This window comes from Pan paniscus, chromosome 4, assembly GCF_029289425.2.
Source record: "Pan paniscus chromosome 4, NHGRI_mPanPan1-v2.0_pri, whole genome shotgun sequence".
In the NCBI taxonomy this organism is placed as follows: domain Eukaryota; kingdom Metazoa; phylum Chordata; class Mammalia; order Primates; family Hominidae; genus Pan; species Pan paniscus.
Genome location: NC_073253.2, coordinates 21,307,318 through 21,327,323, shown reverse-complemented (window position 1 = coordinate 21,327,323; position 20,006 = coordinate 21,307,318). Strand labels below are relative to the sequence as shown.

Below are 20,006 nucleotides of genomic sequence, written 5' to 3'. Positions count from 1 at the left end.
TGCACTCAACACTGGAGCATACAGACATATAAAGCAAACATTATTAGATCTAAAGAGAAAGATAGATTCCAATAAAATAATAGTTGGGGACTTTAATTCTTCACTCTCAGCATTAGACAGATCATCTAGGCAGAATATTAACAAAGAAACAGATTTAAACTACACATTAGATCAAATGGACCAAACAGACATTTACAGGACATTTCATCCAAGAGCTGCAGAGTATACATTTTCTTCATATCAACACATGGAGCATTCTCCAGGATAGACCATATGTTAGGCCACAAAACAAGACTCAACAAATTTTACCAAAAAAAAATCATATCATGTATGAAATCAATAAAAAGAAGAACTTGAGAAAATGTACAAATACATGGAAACTAAACTTGCTTCAGAATGAGCACTGAGTCAAGGAAGAAATTATGAAAAAATAAAGACTGCCTTGAAGCAAATGAAAACCAAACACAACATACCAAAACCTATGCAAAACAGAAAAAGCAAGGGTAAAAGGAAATGATACAGCAATAAATGACTACATCAAAAAAGTAGAAAGATTTCAAATAATCTAAGGATGCACCTCAATGAAGAGAAGAAAAAACCAAACCCAAAATTAGAAAGGATAAAATAATAAAGAGCAGAATTATATGAAATACAGATAAAAAAAATCAACAAAATAAAAGGTAACTTTTTTGAAAAAGATAAATTTCTAAACAGCTTGCCAGACTAAGCACACACACACACACACACACACACACACACACACACAAAAACCCAGGAGACCCAGATAAAATCAGTAATGATAAAGGAATCAATACAATTACCACAGTAATAGAAAAGGTCATAACAGACTATTATGAACAACTGTACAAGCTGGAAAACCTAGAGGAAGTGAATAAATTCCTGGACAAATAAAATCTACCAAGATTGAATCAGGAAGAAATAGAAAACCTGAACAGACCAGTTGTGAGTAATGAGATCAAATAGTAATAAAAAGTCTCCCAACAAAGAAAAGTTCAGGACCATATGGCTTTACTACTGAATTCTACCAAATGTCTAAAGAAAAACTAACACAATTTCTCCTCAAACTATTCCAAAAAAATGAAGAGGAGGGAACGGAACTCTCCTTAACTCATTTTATAAGGCTAGAATTACCTTGATATCAAAACCAGACAAGATTGCAACAAAAAAAGAAAACTTCGGGCCAATATTCCTGACAAACATAGGTGCAAAATTACTCAATAAAATAACAATAAACCAGATTCAACAGCACATCAAAAAGGTAACACATCATTATCAAGTAGGATTTACCTAGAAATGCAAGGATGGTTCAACATATGCAAATCAATTAGTGTGATACAGCACATCAACAGAATGAAGAACAAAAACCATATGATCATCTCAGTAGATGCAGTAAAAGCACTTGATAAAATTCAACAACCTCCCTGATAAAAACACTCTCAACAAAGTAGGCATTGAAAAAATATATCTCAACATAATAAAGGTTGTATGTAACAAACTCACAACAAACATCATAATGAATGGAGAAAAGTTGAAAGCTTTTCCTCTAAAAACTGGAACAACACAAGGATGCCCACTTTCACTACTCCTATTCAGCATGGTACAGAATGTCCTTTTCAGAAAAATCAGGCAAGAGAACAAAATAAAAAGCATCCAAATTGGAAAAGAAGTCAAATTGTCCTTTTGCATCTGATATAATCTTATATATAGAAAAACCTAAAGACTCCACCAATAAACTTGTAGCTCTTATAAATTCAATAAATAACAGTATATAGAATCAACATAGAAAAATCATTAGTGTTTCTAAATTCCAATAATAAATGAGCTGAGAAAGTGATCAAAAAGGCAAACTCATTTACAACAGCTATAAGAAAAATACCTAGGAATAAATTTAACCAAAGAGGTGAAAAACCTCTACAAGGAAAACTATAAAACATTAATGAGAGAAATTGAAGAGGACACAGACAAATGGAAAGACATTCCATGCTCATAAACTGGAATAATTCAATGACCATACTGCTCAAAGCAACCTACAGATTCAACGCAATCCCTATTAAAATACCAATGACATTCCTCACAGAAATAGAGAAAAACAAAAAACACTAAATTCAAATGGAAACAAAAAAGAGCTCAAATAGCCAAAGCAATGTGAGCAAAAGGAACACAGCTGGAGACATCATGCTAACCTGACTTCGAAATATATTACAAAGTTACAGTAACCAAAACAGCATAATATTATTATTTTAAAAATAAAAGACTTGTAAGGTCAGGCACAGTGGCTCATGCCTGTAATCCCAGCACTTTGGGAGGCCGAAGTGTGTGGATCACTTTGTTACCGGCAGGTCTTTGTTCTTACAGCTCCCAAGATGGTGGTGGGCTACTCCCAACATGGCAGCAAGCCTTTTGTTCTCTGACCTGGGGTTCCTGGCCTCACGGATTCCAAGGAATGGAACCTTGGGCCATGCAGTGAGTGTTATAGCTCTATTAGAAGCTGTGGAACCCAGCAACTAGTGTTCAGCTCAATTAGGACAAACCTGGGCACTTAGCCATGCAGGAACAATGGCGAGCCTCTAGCCCAATTGGGAGCGGCAATGGGCACCTTGCTGGATCAGGAGCACAACGGACACCTGCCGGATCCGGAGGGGTGGAAGTCAGCGGCAGGTCTGCGAAGGTGGCAAACAGCAGTGGTGGATGGGGAGCGAAAGCTCAGCTCGAGCAGTAACAAACATGGACCAGAAGAGTATGCAGTTGCAAGATTTAATAGAGTGAAAACAGAGCTCCCATAAAATGGGAGGGGACCCAAAGGGGGTTGCCACTGCCAGTTCGAACGCCTAGGTTTATATCCAGATCATTGTCCCTCCCCCTGTGCTCTCAGGCAATATATGATTTGACTATTTCTTTACCTCCTGCTTTTAGCCTAATTTGTATTTTAGTGAGCCCTCTTTACTACCTGATTGGTCGGGTGTGAGCTAAGTTATAAGCCCCATGTTTAAAAGTGGGTGCAGTCACCTTCCCCAGCTAGGCTTAGGAATTCTTAGTAGGCCTAGGAAATCCAGCTAGTCCTGTTCAACTTGAGGTCAGGAGTTCAAGACCAACCAGCCTGGCATACATGGTGAAACCCCATCTCTACTAAAAATACAAAAAAAAAAAAAAAAAAAAAAGGAGCCAGGTGTGGTGGTGGGCACCTGTAATCCCAGCTACTCAGGAGGCTGAGACTAGAGAATCACTTGAACCCAGGAGGCAGAGGTTGCAGTGAGCCGAGATCGTGCCATTGCACTCCAGCCTGGGCAACAATAGTGAAACTCTGTCTTAAAAGGATAGACAGACAGACAGACAGACAGATAGATAGATAGATAGATAGATAGATAGATAGATAGATAGATAAAAAGACATGTAGACTAATGGAACAGAATAGCAGTATAGAGAACCCAGAAATAAATCCACATATTTACAGTCAACTGATTTTCAACAAAGGCACCAAGACTATACACTGGGGAAAGAACACCCTCTTAAGTAAATGATTCTGGAAAAACTAAATATCTATACGTAGAAGAATGAAACTGGAGCCCCATCACTCATCTATAAAAATCAACTCAAGATGGATTAAAGATTTAAATGTAAGACCTGAAATTACAAAGCTAGTAGAATGAAACACAGGGGAAACATTTCAGGACACTGGTCTAGGCAAAGATTTTTATGGCTAAAGCCTTTTGAGAAAGCATTAACAAAAAACGACAAATGGGACTACATTAAACTAAACAGCTCCTACACAGCAAAGAAAACAACAGAATGAAGAGACAAACTATTGCATGGGAGAAAATATTCACAAACTATTTATCCAACAAAGTATTAATAATCCAGAATACACAAGGAAATCAAACAATTCAGCAGTAAAAAACAAAAAATAATCCCATTAAAACGTGGGCAAAGGACATAAATAAACATTTCTAAAAAGAAGGCATACAAATGGCCAATAGGTATGTTAAAAAACACTCAATTTCACTAATCATCAGGGAAATGCAAGCTAAAACCACAATTAGATATCCTCTCACCCCAGTTAGAATGGCTATTATTAAAAAGACAAAAAATAACAGAAGCTGATGAGGCTGTAGAGAAAAGGGAATTCTTATACACTGTTGTTAAGAATGTAAATCTGTATAACCTCCATGGAAAACAGTATGGGCATTTCTCAAAATACTACAAATGGAACTACCATACAAGCCAGCATGTGCACTACTAGGTATGTATTCACAGAAAAGGAATCAGTATATCTAAAGGATAATTGCATTGCATGTTTATTGCAGCATTATTCACAATAGCAGTGATATGGAATCAACCTAAGAGTCCATCAACAGATGAATGGATAAAGAAAATGTGATATAATATACACAATGGAATACTATTTGACCATAAGAAATGTGATATATATACAAAAAGGAATACTATACATCCATAAGAAGAATAAAATCATGTCATTTGTAGCAAGATGGATGGAACTGGAAGTTACTGTGTTAAGTGAAATAAGTCAGGTACAGAAAGACACAGTGCATGTTCTCACATGTGAGAGATAAAAAAGTTGATCTCATGGAAGTAGGGAGTAGAATGATAGCTATCAGAGAAGTGTGTGGGTGATGGTGCACAGAAGGAAACAATGAAGAGAGTTTGTTTAATGGGTAGAAACATACAGTTAGATAGAAGGGATAAGTTCTAATGTTCAATAGCATATAGGGTGATTAAAGTTAACAACAAAGTATTATATATTTCAAGATAGCTAGAAGAGAGGACTTAAAATGTTCCCAACACATAGAAATCATAAACACTTGGGGCAATGGATAATGGAAACATCCTAACTTGAACATTACACATTCTATGCATATAACAAAATATCACATGTACCCCATAAGTATGTACAAACACATATCAATAAAACAAAGAGAATGAAAAGACAATCCAAAGACTGGGAATGTTTACTAATCACATATCTTAAAAAGAAGTTGAATTCAGAACATATGAACAACTTTTAAAACTCAACAATAAGAACACAAACAAAAAAAGGGGGCAAAATTCTAGACTTTACCAAGAAAGATGTATATATGGCATATAATTCACCATTAGGAAAATGCAAATTAAACCACATAGAAACAAAAACCTGTGACAATGAGAAAAAAAGTCAACAAACCTGTCAATATTAATTGCTGATAAAGATGCCAAACTAAGAGAACTCTCATACATTATTGGTAGTAGTGAAAAATAATACAGGTACCTTGAAAAGTGGTGCTCTAGTTCTTACAAAGTTACTGTAGACATACCATATTACCAGCAGTCCTCCCCCTAGGTATCAACTCAGGACAAATGAAAATAAATATCCACATAAAAACCTGTTGATGAATGTTTTTAAAGACTGTATTCATAATCACCCAACCCTGGAAACAACACAAATGTCTAACATTTGGCAAATGGATAAGTAAAATATAGTTTATTCATTCAACAGAATAAAATTCAGCAATGAAACGAAACCTACTAATATATGTTTAAAAATTAACTGCAAATAGATCATTAATTTAAATGTGAAATATAAAACAAAACTTTTAGAAGAATGCATAGGAGAAAACCTTCATAAACTAGGACTAGGGAAAGAGTTCTTTGACATGACACTAAATGCACAGTTTATAAAAGAAAAAATTGATAAACAGAACTTCATCAGAATTAAAAATGTTTGCCCTACGAAAGACCTGTTAAGAGGGTGAAAGACAAGCTACAGACTGAGAGAAAATATTCACAAAGAATATATCCAATAGAGACTTGTATCTAGAAAATATAAAGAACTATCAAAACTCAATAGTTTTAAAAAATCCATTTAGAAAATGGACAAAAAATACGAATAGGTATTTTACCAGAGACAAGGTATAGATGGCAAATAAGCACATGAAAAGATGTATGGTCAACATCACTAGTGAGATATTACTATGTACCTAATAAAATGGCTAAAACTAAAACATAGTAATAATACCAAATGCTGAGGAGGATGTAGAGAAAGTGGTTCTTTCATACGTGACTGGTGGGAATGTAAAATGGTACAGCCACTCTGGAAAATAATTTGGTATTGTCTTATAAAGTTAGAAATGCAATTACCATATGACCCAGCAATCACATTCTTGGGCATTTAACCCAGAGATATGAAAACTTATGTTCACATAAAAACTTATACATGAATACACACAGTAAATTTATTTCTAATAATCAAAAACTGGAATCAATCCAAATGCCCTACAATGGGTCAATGGTTAAACAAAATGGCATATCTGGACAATGGAATATTACTCATCAGTAATAAACACAAATGAACTACTGATATTTACAAAAACTTGGATGGATCTCAAAGGCATTATACTTATTGAAGAAAGCCAATCTCAAAAAATTACATACCTTATGATTCCCTTTCTATAACATCTATAAAATGACAAAACTAAAGGGATGGAGAACAGATTAATGATTGCCAGGAGACAAGAGATGAAGTTGGCAGTTGGGGACATTCCTACAAATGGGTAACAGAAGGGACTTGCTAGTGGTAGAACACTTCCGTATCTTGAATGTTTGTAGTCATGGTTGCACAAGACAATACATAGGATCGAACTGCACAGAACTCCAAACACACTCACACACACACACACACACAAATTACTGCATACAAAACCTAATGGAAATTGAATAATGACCGTGTTTTAGTTAACAGTACTGTACCAATATCTTGGTTTTGATGTACTATTAGCCATATAAGATGTTACCATTAGGCTATCACAAATAATGATCGTAACAACTCAACATTAATGTCCAGAATAATTTTTAATAAAGGCACTATAGCAAAATGCAGGCATTTTTGAAGGGGTCTGGGGTTAGAGGGCGGTGGTAAATAAAAACTAATACATACAAACTAAGAGGACTAGATACAGAACATATTTTCAGAAATCCAGGTAAAATGGGTCAACAAATCAATAAAAGGCAGTAAACTAAAACCCTGTAAAACTGGCAAAGGGAGAAAGTAATATTTTTAAGAAATGCAAGAATTCTTTACAAGCATATCTTCATTGCCATCTCCAAAAGAGATGACATAACTTTCTTGTGAATAATATGCCTTCCTTTAATTATAACAGTCATCACCATCTTCCTTACCATCTTCATTATTACAGCAAACTAATTCAAACTACTTTCTTCCAGCATGCACTGCTTTAACCCTGCTCATCTTGAGTTGTACCTGACATTTTTCTCACCACTAATATATTTTTATGAGATTTTTCTACCATCTATGCCTTATCTGAAGCACTTTTCAATTAGGGAAAAGTTAAATCACCTCCAAGAGTGCATCTTGCCATGTAAACGTGAAATCCTCTAATGAACAGCAGAGAGTGATCATTATTAGTTCACTGTTTTACATATCATAGCCCGGTTTTGAATAAACTCAAGAATAAAACTGTCTTCCTGTTAAGTTTAGAACAAATCAGTTTGCTAACTTGTTCTAAAATATGCTTTACTATGCATTTGCCATTTTATTTTCTAATATTTCCAGTTTACTCCTCCCTTAACCCTTACACCCCCATTTGTACCCAGCATTATTATTCCTATAGTACAGATGAAGAGAAAGATTCAGAGAAGTTAAGCAACTTGCCCATGGTAAGAAGGAAAACCTTGAGTTTGAATCCAGATAGTTATAAGATCCAGAGAAATTAAGCAACTTGTTCATGTTAAGAAGGAAAACCTTGAATTTGAATCCAGATAGTTCTATCTCTAGAACCTATCTACTCTTTTAACATCACTGTACTACCTCTAAAATCCAGAAAATCAATCTGAACTCACATACTGCTTGCAGGAGTACAAATCAGAACCACAACTTGGGAGATCAAATTTTCACATTAAGGCTGAACATGCACAAAATCTATCTAGGTGGAAACCCAGCATGTCTATTTAGATAGAAACTGTGACATACATTCCTTGCCCTCACTCCTAAATTGTCCATTATTCTGAGCGTGCTGGATCCTTCCCAGCAACATACAAGCATGCAGTAAAACCTTCTATAGGGTTGTTTACAGCTGTCTCCAATTCCTCTCTTTCCATTCTCTGCTGAAAGTTCTCCAATCAGGCTTTCATTTCTATTTATTGAAACAGCTCTTTGTGAAGGTCAAATGACCTCCACATGGTCAAATGCAAAAGTAAATTCTCAGTTCTCATCTAATCTGACCCATCACCAGATATGACTTTAATTAATTACTCCCATTTAATTTTTTCATTTGGTATTCAGGATCTCTCCCTTGTTCCTGATTCTTAACCTATTTTACTAAAAATTACTTTTCAGCCTCTTTTGCTACTTTCTGCTCAGCTTCCTGACCCTAAAGGTCTCAGTGCCCATAGCTATCTCACAATTCAACAACAGACACTTCTTTTCGAAGTCAAATTACTTTAGATAGCAGATTTATTTTTTAATTCTAGGATTCAAATTTCCATAACAATGTCTAACGCAGATTCCTTCCAAAACGTTAACATGGATAAACCTCTCATAAAATATCAGTAATGCCAATGCCACAAAGGCAGAATACAGAAACAGACAGATCATTACCCTAATCCAGTATGACATTCCAAGCAGAAAACATAAGGTAAAGGCACTAGCCTTGATTCAAAAAACTTATTAATTTTATTATTAAATGTATGACATTGAATAAGAAAAGCATTAATAATTCTTATAGATGCAAAATTACATGATCCCGTGATTTATTTACTGAGTACATACATCTCAGATGCAGTAATAGTTGCTGTGAGGGATATAAATAATTGCAAATACTTTAGGTACTTATATTCTTATTTTAGATTTGAAATGAATGGAAGGTCACCTAAATATTCCTACACCTTTATTAGGCACAATGAAAATTTCCTGAAAAAGCAAATTAAGTATGTACCTTTCAGTGCGGTAGTCTTTTCTTTTTCATCTGGACCTCCCTGCTGGATTTGTGCCATGTTTATCCAAATTGGCAACAAAATTAAAGAGCTCAAGGAAATAGACATCAATCTTCAGAAGACAGTCTAGAATGAATGAAAGCAATAAATTAAGTTCTACTCAAAACCTATCTATTCCATGAGAACTTCCTTGATCCTCCCAGTCAGGATTAATCTCTCTATGCTAATTTCCCACTTTGTTGATGCCTATGCCATAGTACTTATTATTGTCTGCTTTGCATTATACTTATTTATGAATTTATCTGAGTCAGCTAATGGCACACAAGCCACAGGAATACAGACATCAAGTTTTTGTCATCTTTCTCTCATGTCCACCAAACACAATACCTTATACATTACAATTACCTAATGTTTGCTGAATTTAGCCAAACTTACCATTTAGTTTTAGTTACCTATCACCTAATGTTTTTAAAAAATATCTTTGGGTAGTTCCAAAAACCTAAAATTTCTTTTAAAATAAATTGTAAGCATGGGCCATTTACAAGGTCAGAATGTCTTCCTTCTGGAACAAGCAGATAGGAGGACGCAAATACGTAAATATATAAAGTATCTACAAATTTCCTATAGTGTAATTAAAAATACAACTTTCAGGGAAAAATTAGCCCTTTTTAAATGAAACAATGTCATCAGTGTCTGGAAGCCATCCTCTCTAAATGGCACTCCAGTAAACAACCATACTATAAAATCAGGATTTATTAAAATCGAATTCTGCTCTACTTTGGCCAAAGGGAAGGCATTAAAACTTCCCTTTTTAATGGGAATGGCTTTTCCCAGGGTCCCCATGAACAGTAAAGCAAACTATTTTTCCTAAAGTTTAAAAGGAAAAAAAGTGTATCTCCTACAATGTGAAAATTTAAACTAAATTTAATCCATTAATCCAAAACTGTTAATGAAATTATATAAAAACTACATTCATGACAATATAACAAGATTGAATATTCCTCTGAGGAATCCAATTTGACTTGCTATCCATAAGGTAAATTTCAGTTTCCATTCAGCAGTACATTTTATAATTATCTTTAAAAACAGATCTATTTCCATAATCAGCAGAATGTAACAGAAAATACTTTTTAAAAAACTAATACTGAAAATAAATAATTTAAAACTATGAATGTTCCAAATGGCCATAACCAATGCTGCCCTTGTGTCAAGTCTAACTGTAGGTGATGTCCTATAAGAGAAAGGGCACTCTGGCTCCACTAAGAACTACCGATGAGCCCTTGACAAATTATTTAACTTCTCTGGGCCTCATTTTCCACATTTGTAAAATGGAAATGATAATCATGTTTCCCTCATAGTGTTACAGTGAGGCTAAATGTAAAACATTTCATATAATGTCTGATCCATAATTATGTGCACAACATCCATGTTAGCTTATTTTTTTAAATTGCTGTAAACAAATCACGGCTTCATCACTTAATAACATCTCCGTGGCCAGTCATATCCAAATTCTTTGGTTTCTTCATTTATGAAATGTCGCTTCAACATTAAATAGTACAGAAGGTATATATAGCCAATCATTTCTATAACTAGCCATCTTACTGTTACTCAACGGTGTGAGATATTCTAAAAGGAATACCTAGAATGTAGCTACTTTTCACTGGGAAAGCCCTTTCACTTAGCATAAGTGGCTCTTATTTTTCTTCTGTGTATAGGTAACTCAAAACTCTATAATTTCTACATGAATAAAATGTGTCTATATCCCTTCAAGAAATACATCCTAGTATATAAGGTAGGCAATGTACAAGACTCTGGGGGTACTATGGTGAGTAAAACAAATATGGTCACTGCCCTCCTATGGCTTACTTTGTAGCTGCCAAATCAAACTGCCAAGCAGCCACAAAGAAAATACATCAGACCTAGACTGATAATTACAATAATGTCAAAACAAACAAATATCTGCAAGGGCTATATATTTCCATTCAGGAATTAGTGAAGTCCCACATGATAGTGCACAAATTTCACCAGCAACTTTTTATTACACATCATCTTGTAGCAGAAATTAAAGAGAAATGTTCTTAATGAGGAATTCCACACAGCACCCTTTGCTAAATATTCCACAACTAAGTTAACTACCTCCAGGAGACTTCCCTTCACTAACTCAGTATTTCTTCCAAATATAAACTATTAGATTATTTTTCATTGGCCCCAAATTGTCCGATTTCTGAATAGAACAATATATATAAGTATGTCATTGTGACTGGTTTAACAAAGGTAAAATTATAAATATGTATTCAGTGCTAGGGTCATTATCAAAATTCATATTTCAATGAATCACTTTCAAGATTCTGAAGATTAAATAAAAATTAATAATCATGTTTTATATGAGACAACCTAAAAACTCACAAAGCAATTTGCTGGAGTAATAACATATAAGTTAAAAGACTATTGGCTGGGCGCGGTGGCTCACGCCTGTAATCCCAGCACTTTCGGAGGCTGAGGCAAGCAGATCACGACATCAGGAGATGGAGACCAACCTGGCTAACATGGTGAAACCCCGTTTCTACTAAAAATACAAAAATCAGCCGGGTGTGGTGGCACACGCCTGTAGTCCCACCTACTCGGGAGGCTGAGGCAGGAGAATCCCTTGAACCTGGGAGGCAGAGGTTGCAGTGAGCCAAGATCGCACCACTGCACTCCAGCCTGGTTGACAAAGCGAGACTCTGTCTCAAAAAAAAAAAAAAAATTAATTATTACATGTGACCCTAAACTTTACAGTAGCAGTTGCAAAGCAGGTAAGCATGAAGCAAAAGCAATTTGTCTGTTGCTCTCTTAACATAGTGTTAGATTTTTACCCTCCTGAGTTATTTTTCCTGGCTGTGGCACAGCTGGTGAAGCTCAATCAAGAACATTATAAATTCTCAATTTAGTTTTCCTAATAAAAATTCAGAGTTATAACCTGCATGACCACAGATAAACACTACTGAAAATGCAGCCAGCAAGCTGTTGGCACATTTGATATATATTAATACATGCACTCGACATAGTTTATTTGGCATTATCTGATGGAGGTTAGGTTATAGAGAATAAAGCGGTGGAAGGTTTTTACTGATGTGAATTGGGACACAGTTGACATGTTGTATACTTCATGATAACCACTGCTGTTTAAATATGGTTTCCTAGAAATGGTTACAGTACAAACTAGATTCAAAACATCTCAGTTTGCCATTTTATTCTGTGAACTACACAAAGCAATTATCATATCCTTTTCCTTTCTATGATTCCAACAGAGAATCTACTATGTATAAAGCTATAAATAACTTGTCATGTGTAATCTTTATCCAGTCAGCATTTGAAAATATGAAACAGTAGAATACTTCTTATTTGCCCCGTTGGCGCAAAATGTGGCGTATGCACTTATAAAATGTACAGAAAGATACACAAAAGCCTTATTTTTTTCTACATTTGTTGGTTTTTAGTCAGGTATTAAATACGAACTAGATATACGTGATTTTGCAACAGAAGCCCTTTTCACCTCACATTCTGAATGCATTGATGAAAGTACAAAATATATCACAGAACACGTAAAATTGGGTTAATTTTCTGAGGTTCCCAGGACTGGTTTGGTTCCAGTCTAGCCCTAAAGATTCTATGCTCACTAAGTGAGACTCTAGAAATCAAGTTCAAAATAGCCTACTTGCAACTGAAATTACAGTAAATAGAATTGGCACAAGGGATTTATAAGGAACCAAAAGAACCACCCAAATTACAGTTAAAATATTCATCGGTTGCTCATCAGCAAAGGCTAGTTCATAGTAATGCTGGACAGCATTATTCTGAGGCTACAGTGAGAAAAACGTTGGTGTGTGGGCACTGGGAAAGAAGCTGAAGAATGAAGACATCAGGCTGAGCAGACACAAGACAAAGCCCAGGGTAATAAGGGCCCCTGGTGCGTAGAAAATGGTGGCTTTTATAACAAATGCAAAATTGTGTTTGGATCAAAGTTTTGGAGCCAAACCTCTTTGCTCCTGAGACTAGGAATACCCGGTTCCAATCCAAGTATATCTAAAATAATTCCTTAGTTTCCCAAGCAACATGATATAGTAGGTTTGGAATGAGAAATCTAGGTTTTTAATTTCAGTTCCACCATCTAGTAGCTAAATGACCTTGAGAAAGTTACAACTTCTCTAACCTAAGTAATGGGAAGAATCATGAAAATAAGAGCAGTTACCTTTGCAGGACTATTATGAAGATTACATGAAAAAATGTATATGAAAGCATTTTACAAACTATAAATCCCTTTAAAAATATTAGTAATCCACATAAAATCTGAAATTACTAGATTCCAATTAATTTGTGCTCAAACTGCCAGAATACCAAAATCAATCAATTCACAGAAATAAAAACCTTTTAATATGCATCACTTGGATGCACTCTATGCACAAATAATAAAGTCTCACAACAAATATCTGTTAACTTGGGTTTCCAAGACTGTATTGAAAATAATTATAATGGAACTTAATTTTTGGACGTAAGTTATACTTACATTCATTTCATTATATTTCTACATTCCTTTAATCTTATTAAAATGCATGCTTGAACAAAGATCACATATGTGGGTTCCACCTTCATTTGCCTAAGGAAGAACACTCTTCCAACTATTTCATAAATGTATACATTGGTCACAAGATGACCAGTTCTATTCTTATCCATTATCTGATTAGGTCATTGCCACAACTGTCAGGGGTAGGCATTTTATGGAGATAAGGCATTGTGGGCTTTGAAAAGCTAAGTGAGCCTGGTTAAGGCATCTCAGATGTTAAGGGGTAGCTGAGATTCTAACTCAGGTCTTCTGACTCCTAATTATGAATGAGTTTCTTCTATTCTACCATGTTGATACAGCCAAACAACACAACTTCACCAGAAAAATAATTTCAGTTTCTTCATTCTGCAGAAAATTCACACCTACTGTTATGTACTAATTTCTGTTATTAGGAAGTATTACAATTTGGAGTTTGGGCAAATTGGACATAGATATCTACAGACTAAAGTTGTCAACCAAAACTATCTTAGTATATTTAGTTTGCTATTCAGAATTAAGACTGATAAAAATTACTTATCATATCTCTCCCAATACTTTGGCAAAACAAGCATCTGAAAAAAGGGCCAAAAGTTAAGAGATATCAAATAAAAGTATTTTAAAAGAAATAGTATTGCACTACTATGTATTTTTAATAGGTCCCCAAATTGGTAATCATCTGTTTAGGTATTGCATTGCTTTTTGGCTAGCAAAAAGACAGAAACTCAACAAGACGGGAATATAAAATCTTAGAATATCTGTGACAATGTTAAAACTTAAGAAATTAAACAAAGACTAAGATGATTCTCTATTCTGAATCAAATTTCAAAAGAAAAAAATTTAAATAGTCCTTTATGAGGTTTTCATAATATGTAGCAGATATGGGAAAACTATGGCCAAAGATAAAATAATTCTCAAAATGAATATACCACACTCAAAATTTTAGAAAAACAGAGTATGTCAAACAAACAAACATAAGAAATTGCTATTATATGAGGCAATTATGAGCATCATATAAACTACTTAAGAGACTCTAATTCTATAGTAAAAATAAATAATAAAACATAAACAATATTACAAATGTACATAACTCCAGGCCAAATTATCTTCAGAAGATTTCAAAGCAGCCTATACCATGAAATAACAGTAATAACACATTTGCAAAAACGGTATCAAATTTTCAATTTTCTCATCCCATAAACATTCTCCCAGAATCTCTGTTAAACTTAGTGAACTCGAGGTTCAACATAGATTTTAAAATATAATATGCATGTGAACCATCCAGATGCCCCTTCAAGGAGAATGTGCTGCTCAGCTAGAGAGTGCAGTTAGCAAACAGACTCCATCTGTTTATCACTTCAGAGCTGGCCTCAGGTGCAAAGTGCTGCTTCATCCTAGGTCATACCTTTCCACTGCTGACCCTCATTCAGTGATTAAGTCAAGTGGTAATATGAAGGCCCAGCCATTTCAGCCTGATGCAGGACAACCCCGATAGGCAATATTTGCTCCAGAGCTTGCTGCCAGGTTGGTTGAGGTTTTGCCAGGTCTCCATGCAAATTCAACTTTTCCCTCTGACCAATCCTGTTCTCCTTCCTTTCGCAAGTGCTGATCTCTAAAAATATTTTATACCCCAAATTCTGTCTCAGCATCTGCTTCCAAAAAATCTAAGCTATAACAATGTCCTTTTCTAATGGTTTTCTGAATATTAAGCAAAAAAAAATTGCGATGTTAAGAGACCAGATGTATCCAGAATATATAAAGAACTCTTGCAACTCAATAATAAAAAAATTTTAAAGTGGGCAGATTATATAAGTACACATTTCTTCAAATATACAAATGGCCAAAAAGCACATAAAAGATGCTCAATATCATTAGTCATTATAAAAATGCAAATCAAAACCACATGAGATACCTAATGCACAATAACTAGCATGGCTATAATCAAAAAGGAACATAAATCAAGGTTTGTGACAATGAGAAGAAACTGGATACCTGATATATTGCTAGTGTGACAACAATTGCTGGTATGATGCAGCCACTTTAGAAAACAGTTGAGCAGTTCCTCAAAATATTACACACAGAGTTACCATATGACCCAGCAATTCTACTTCTGGGTATATACCCAAGAGAAATGAAAATACATGTCCCCACCAAAACTTATGCACAAATGTTCACAGAAGCATTATTCATAATTGCCAACAAGTTGAAACAACCTGACTGTCAACTGATGAATGGATAAACAAAATATGGTATATCCATACAATAGGATATTATTCTTTAATAGAAAGGAATGAAGTACCGATACTTGCTATGACATAAATGAAAATATTATGTGCTAATTACAATTACAAAATGAAGCCAATTACCAAAAAAAACCACACATATTGTACGATTCCATTTATATGAAATGTCCAGAACAGGTAAATCCATAGAAATAGGAAGTTGACTAATAGTTTTCAGGAGTCGGGGGAAGAGAAAAATGGGGTGTGACTGTTAATAGGTATGTAGTTTCTTTCTGAGGTGATGATTCCAATGGTTCAAAGACATACACTTGCATTGGGGTAGTGTCTCTATGTATTAACTGGTTCTCTCTCCAACTCTTTTCTACAGCTCTAATGCCAAAGGTCAAGGCAGTCTCAAAAAAAAAAAAATCTTGACTGTCTCACTAACCACTCACCTTTCCCTTTACGTTCTATAAAACAGAAGCAAGAAGTAGACTTCAGGCAGACTCATTTAAAGAACTTCTCTCTTGTAATGTCCTAATCACCCCTCTCTCCAGAGCCAGGCTAGCAATTGTCTAGGCATACTCTAGCTAGATATTAAGAACAAACATATTATTTTCTAGGTATAAAAGAGGAGCATTATATAAAGATTTTGTAAATCACAGTGCGCTGGTCTAGCTTGTTCTAGTTCTCTGCATTGGCAGTTCTCTGTCAATGGTAATTTGCCTCCCTTGCCCATCAGTATCCCTCGCATACAAATTCCAATGAAAACCTGGTAGAAGCACTAATTCACTTTCGTCATGATTCAGTTAATCCCCTAAGCACATACCACCTAAAAGCATCCCAATCCCACCCAATTTCTAACAAGAATTGAAATTTGGTAATAACTTTATTGTTATTATTTTGATCATTATCATAATTGATCCCAGACATTGTACCAAATTACTTCGAAGTTAGAAATGTACCATTTGCTACAGAAAAGAAAAATGAAGACAAACTTGAGCATATAATCAAGCAGCTGATTAAGCCTAGTAAGCCATATGAATGACACCAACAATAAAGTTTAATGGCACATTTAAGTTTTGTGCAGATCATAATTGTACTGCAAACAAGGCATTTAAGTACCACTCAAATCCAGTATCTACTGACAGTGCACTCCTTACTATTTATTCAAGGGGAAAACTTCAGTGAAGTCTGATTTTACCTAAATGTGTTAACAAGTGGGAATGTAATTTAAGTGCCTTCAGAATAGATTTTTTTTTTGGCTTCTAGAATTTCCCAATTCTTTATGAAGTGATAATACTTTATAGCATTTCATGTTTGTATATTTAAATAATCCTCACATGCTGAGACCAGCAGGAGGATAAACTCAGAGAAGGCTTCATATTGCTGTGATACTACAAATATCTGATCTTAAAAAAAGAGAATTAGAAATTTGAAACTTCAAGTCACATTTTTAAACTACCATATAAGTTACAGTGGTTATTTACTTTATCCAGAAAACAAAACACATAATACATATCTTACCTAAATTAACAAAGGACTTGAAGCAGGAAAATTCTTCTGTTCCAAAACCAATCAAAGCTCCGAATCCTCCTGCTTTCTACAAAATATTTTTTCCCACAAAAGACCACCATCGCTTAGCCATACTGCTAGTTACAGGAAATAAACTCTGTGACACTGAAGTTGCCAATACAAGGACACTTTGCTGAATGTTAGCCATTTATATTATTAGACCTATGCTTAAACACAGTATGCCAAATGGCTCTCATTAGTATTTTCTACATAAGCACAAAATGATAAAGTCCCTTCCTATGATCATAAGAGTCACGAATTTTACAAGTAGACTTCTCCTTCCAACATTACAGCCAAGTCCCCCAAGGAATCCTCCTATGTAGTAAGCCCTAGGAAGCACAATACAAAACATTAGAATATCTATAAATTCTACTCACGAATATAAAGAAAGAAAACCATAATAACTTCAATATCTGCAGAAAAGCATTTGATAAAATTCAAAACCTATTTTTGGAAAAAAAGTCATAGAAAACTAGGAATCAAAGGAAACTTCTGTAAGCTGACAAAAAGGTTAAAAAAACAAGCAAACAAAAATAACCACTTACAACAAAATTACTCTTAATGATGAAATATTTGTAAAAGTCTCTTCAAAATCAAGAACCAGAAAAGAATGCCCATCATTACCACTTTACTATTACCACTTCTATTCAAAGTTTGTTTGACATTCTATCCAATGCAGTAGGACACTGAAAATAAATAAAAACACAGTAACAATTTTAAAAAGGAAATCAAAGTTATCGTTATTTTCAAATGATATAACTATCTAAAACAACAAAAACAAAAAGAATCAAAAAACAAGGTCCTCTAAAATAAAAAAAAAAACAAGAATCTCTGTATCATTAGGAATAAAAAGAGAATTCAACAAGATGGCTTGCTGTAAGATTTATATCTTTTTAAAAAATTATATTTACAAATACTAGCAACAATCAGTTATAAAGCACAGTTTTTTAATACATCATTAATAATAGCAAAAATTGGCCAGGCACAGTGGCTCACGCCTGTAATCCCAGCACTTTGGGAAGCCAAGGCAGGTGGATCCACCTGAGGTCGGGAGTTCAAGACCAGCCTGGTCAATACGGTGAAACCCCATCTCTACTGAGTATACAAAAATTAGCCGGGCATGGTGGCAGGCACCTGTAATCCCAGCTACCTGGCAAGCTGATGCAGGAGAATCACTTGAACCCAAGAGGCAGAGGTTGCAGGGAGCACAGATTGCACTACTGCGCTCCAATCTGGGCAACAGGAGCAAAACTTCATCTCAAAAAAAAAAAAAAAGAAAAGAAAAGAAAAGAAAAGAAAATAGCAAAAATTAAAAACTTACATGATTAAAATAAATCCAACAAAAGATGTTATACCTATATTCAGAAAATGATAAAATGCTACTGAAATACATTAAAGAAGACTGAAATACAAAAAATATACTGTATCTATGAATAGAAAGACTCACCAGTGTGACAATATCAATTTCCCTCTACTTTATATGTAGATCTAAGGGAATTCTACTCAAACCCCAAAATGTTTTTCACAGAACTTGAAAAACTAATTCAAAAAGTTACATGGAAAGAGAATCGCCAAGAACTGATAAGACACTCCTAAAGAATGTGATAGGAAGAATTGCCTTGCCAGGTTTCACAGTAATTAAGAAAGCATGCCATTAATACTAGAATAAACAAATTGACAAATAGAACAGGATGGAACTCCAAAACAGAGCCACATAACAGATCCATATGACACAGACGACACCATCATATCACTGGGGAAAACAGGGATTTTTTTAACAATTGGAAAAAACTGGTTAACTGCACAATTTTAAAAAAAGAAAAAGAAATAAATTAGATACCTATCTCACTCCATACATGATCAGTTTCAAATGGTTTAAGGGTACAAATGTGAAACTCAAACTTTAAACCTCTTAGGGAAAAATACAGGAGACTACTACTTTGATGTTGGGGCAAGGAATACAACCACGATGAGATATTTACACTTATTAGAAAAAATTAAGAAGTCCGACAATACCAAAAGTTAAAAAGAATGCAGAATAATACAGATTCTTATTCATGTTTCTGGTCAAAAGATAAATTAAACTACTCTGGAAAAAACTAGCATGAGATATCCAAGTTATCCAGCAATCTCACACCTTGGTCCACTACCTGATCTTATACATGTACATCAGGGGACAGACATAAAAATATTCATGAAATGTTTCCATCATCAAAACAGTCAGTTTATTCATTATCTGTAACTACATAACAAATTACCTCAAAACACAGTGTCACAAAGCAACAATAAATATTTGTAAAATCCCAGTTTCTGTAGATCAGAAATTTAGGAGCAGCTCAGCTGGGAAGTTCTCAATCAAGTTCATGAGATTGCAGTCAGAATATTGGCAAGTTCTGCAATCATCTGAAGGTTTGACTGGGGACAGAGGATTCACTTCCAAGATGGCTCACTCACATAAATAAATGATTGGTACTGATTGTTGTTACAGGCCTCCCATACTCAAACAGATCTGTGCAGAAGCCCATGTGGGAGGGCTTTCTCAAGAAAGATAGATCCAGTAAAGCAAGCGGAAAGCTGAAGAAGTCTCACCATCATTTCCTTGACATCCTACTGGCAGAAAGCAGCCCTACTCAATGTGGTAGAAGTTTATACAAAGGCATGAATATCAA

The 20,006-nt window shown here is 34.7% G+C and overlaps 1 protein-coding gene across 15 annotated transcripts in view; it reads right to left on the bottom strand.

The window, feature by feature from the left end:
• ARB2A (ARB2 cotranscriptional regulator A) overlaps positions 1-20,006 on the bottom strand; it is a 493,453-nt gene that overhangs the window by 447,482 nt on the left and 25,965 nt on the right. For 9 of the 15 annotated variants that reach the window (XM_034959774.4, XM_034959773.3, XM_055112193.2 and 6 more), the window contains one exon: positions 8,964-9,087. The exons of 5 other annotated variants lie outside the window; for them this stretch is intronic. In XM_034959774.4, the coding sequence (XP_034815665.1) occupies positions 8,964-9,069 (106 nt within the window). In that variant the 5' untranslated portion in view covers positions 9,070-9,087. Of the gene's footprint in view, positions 1-8,963; positions 9,088-20,006 lie in introns of those variants that run through there. One more of the 15 variants, XM_055112198.2, reaches the window with a different exon arrangement.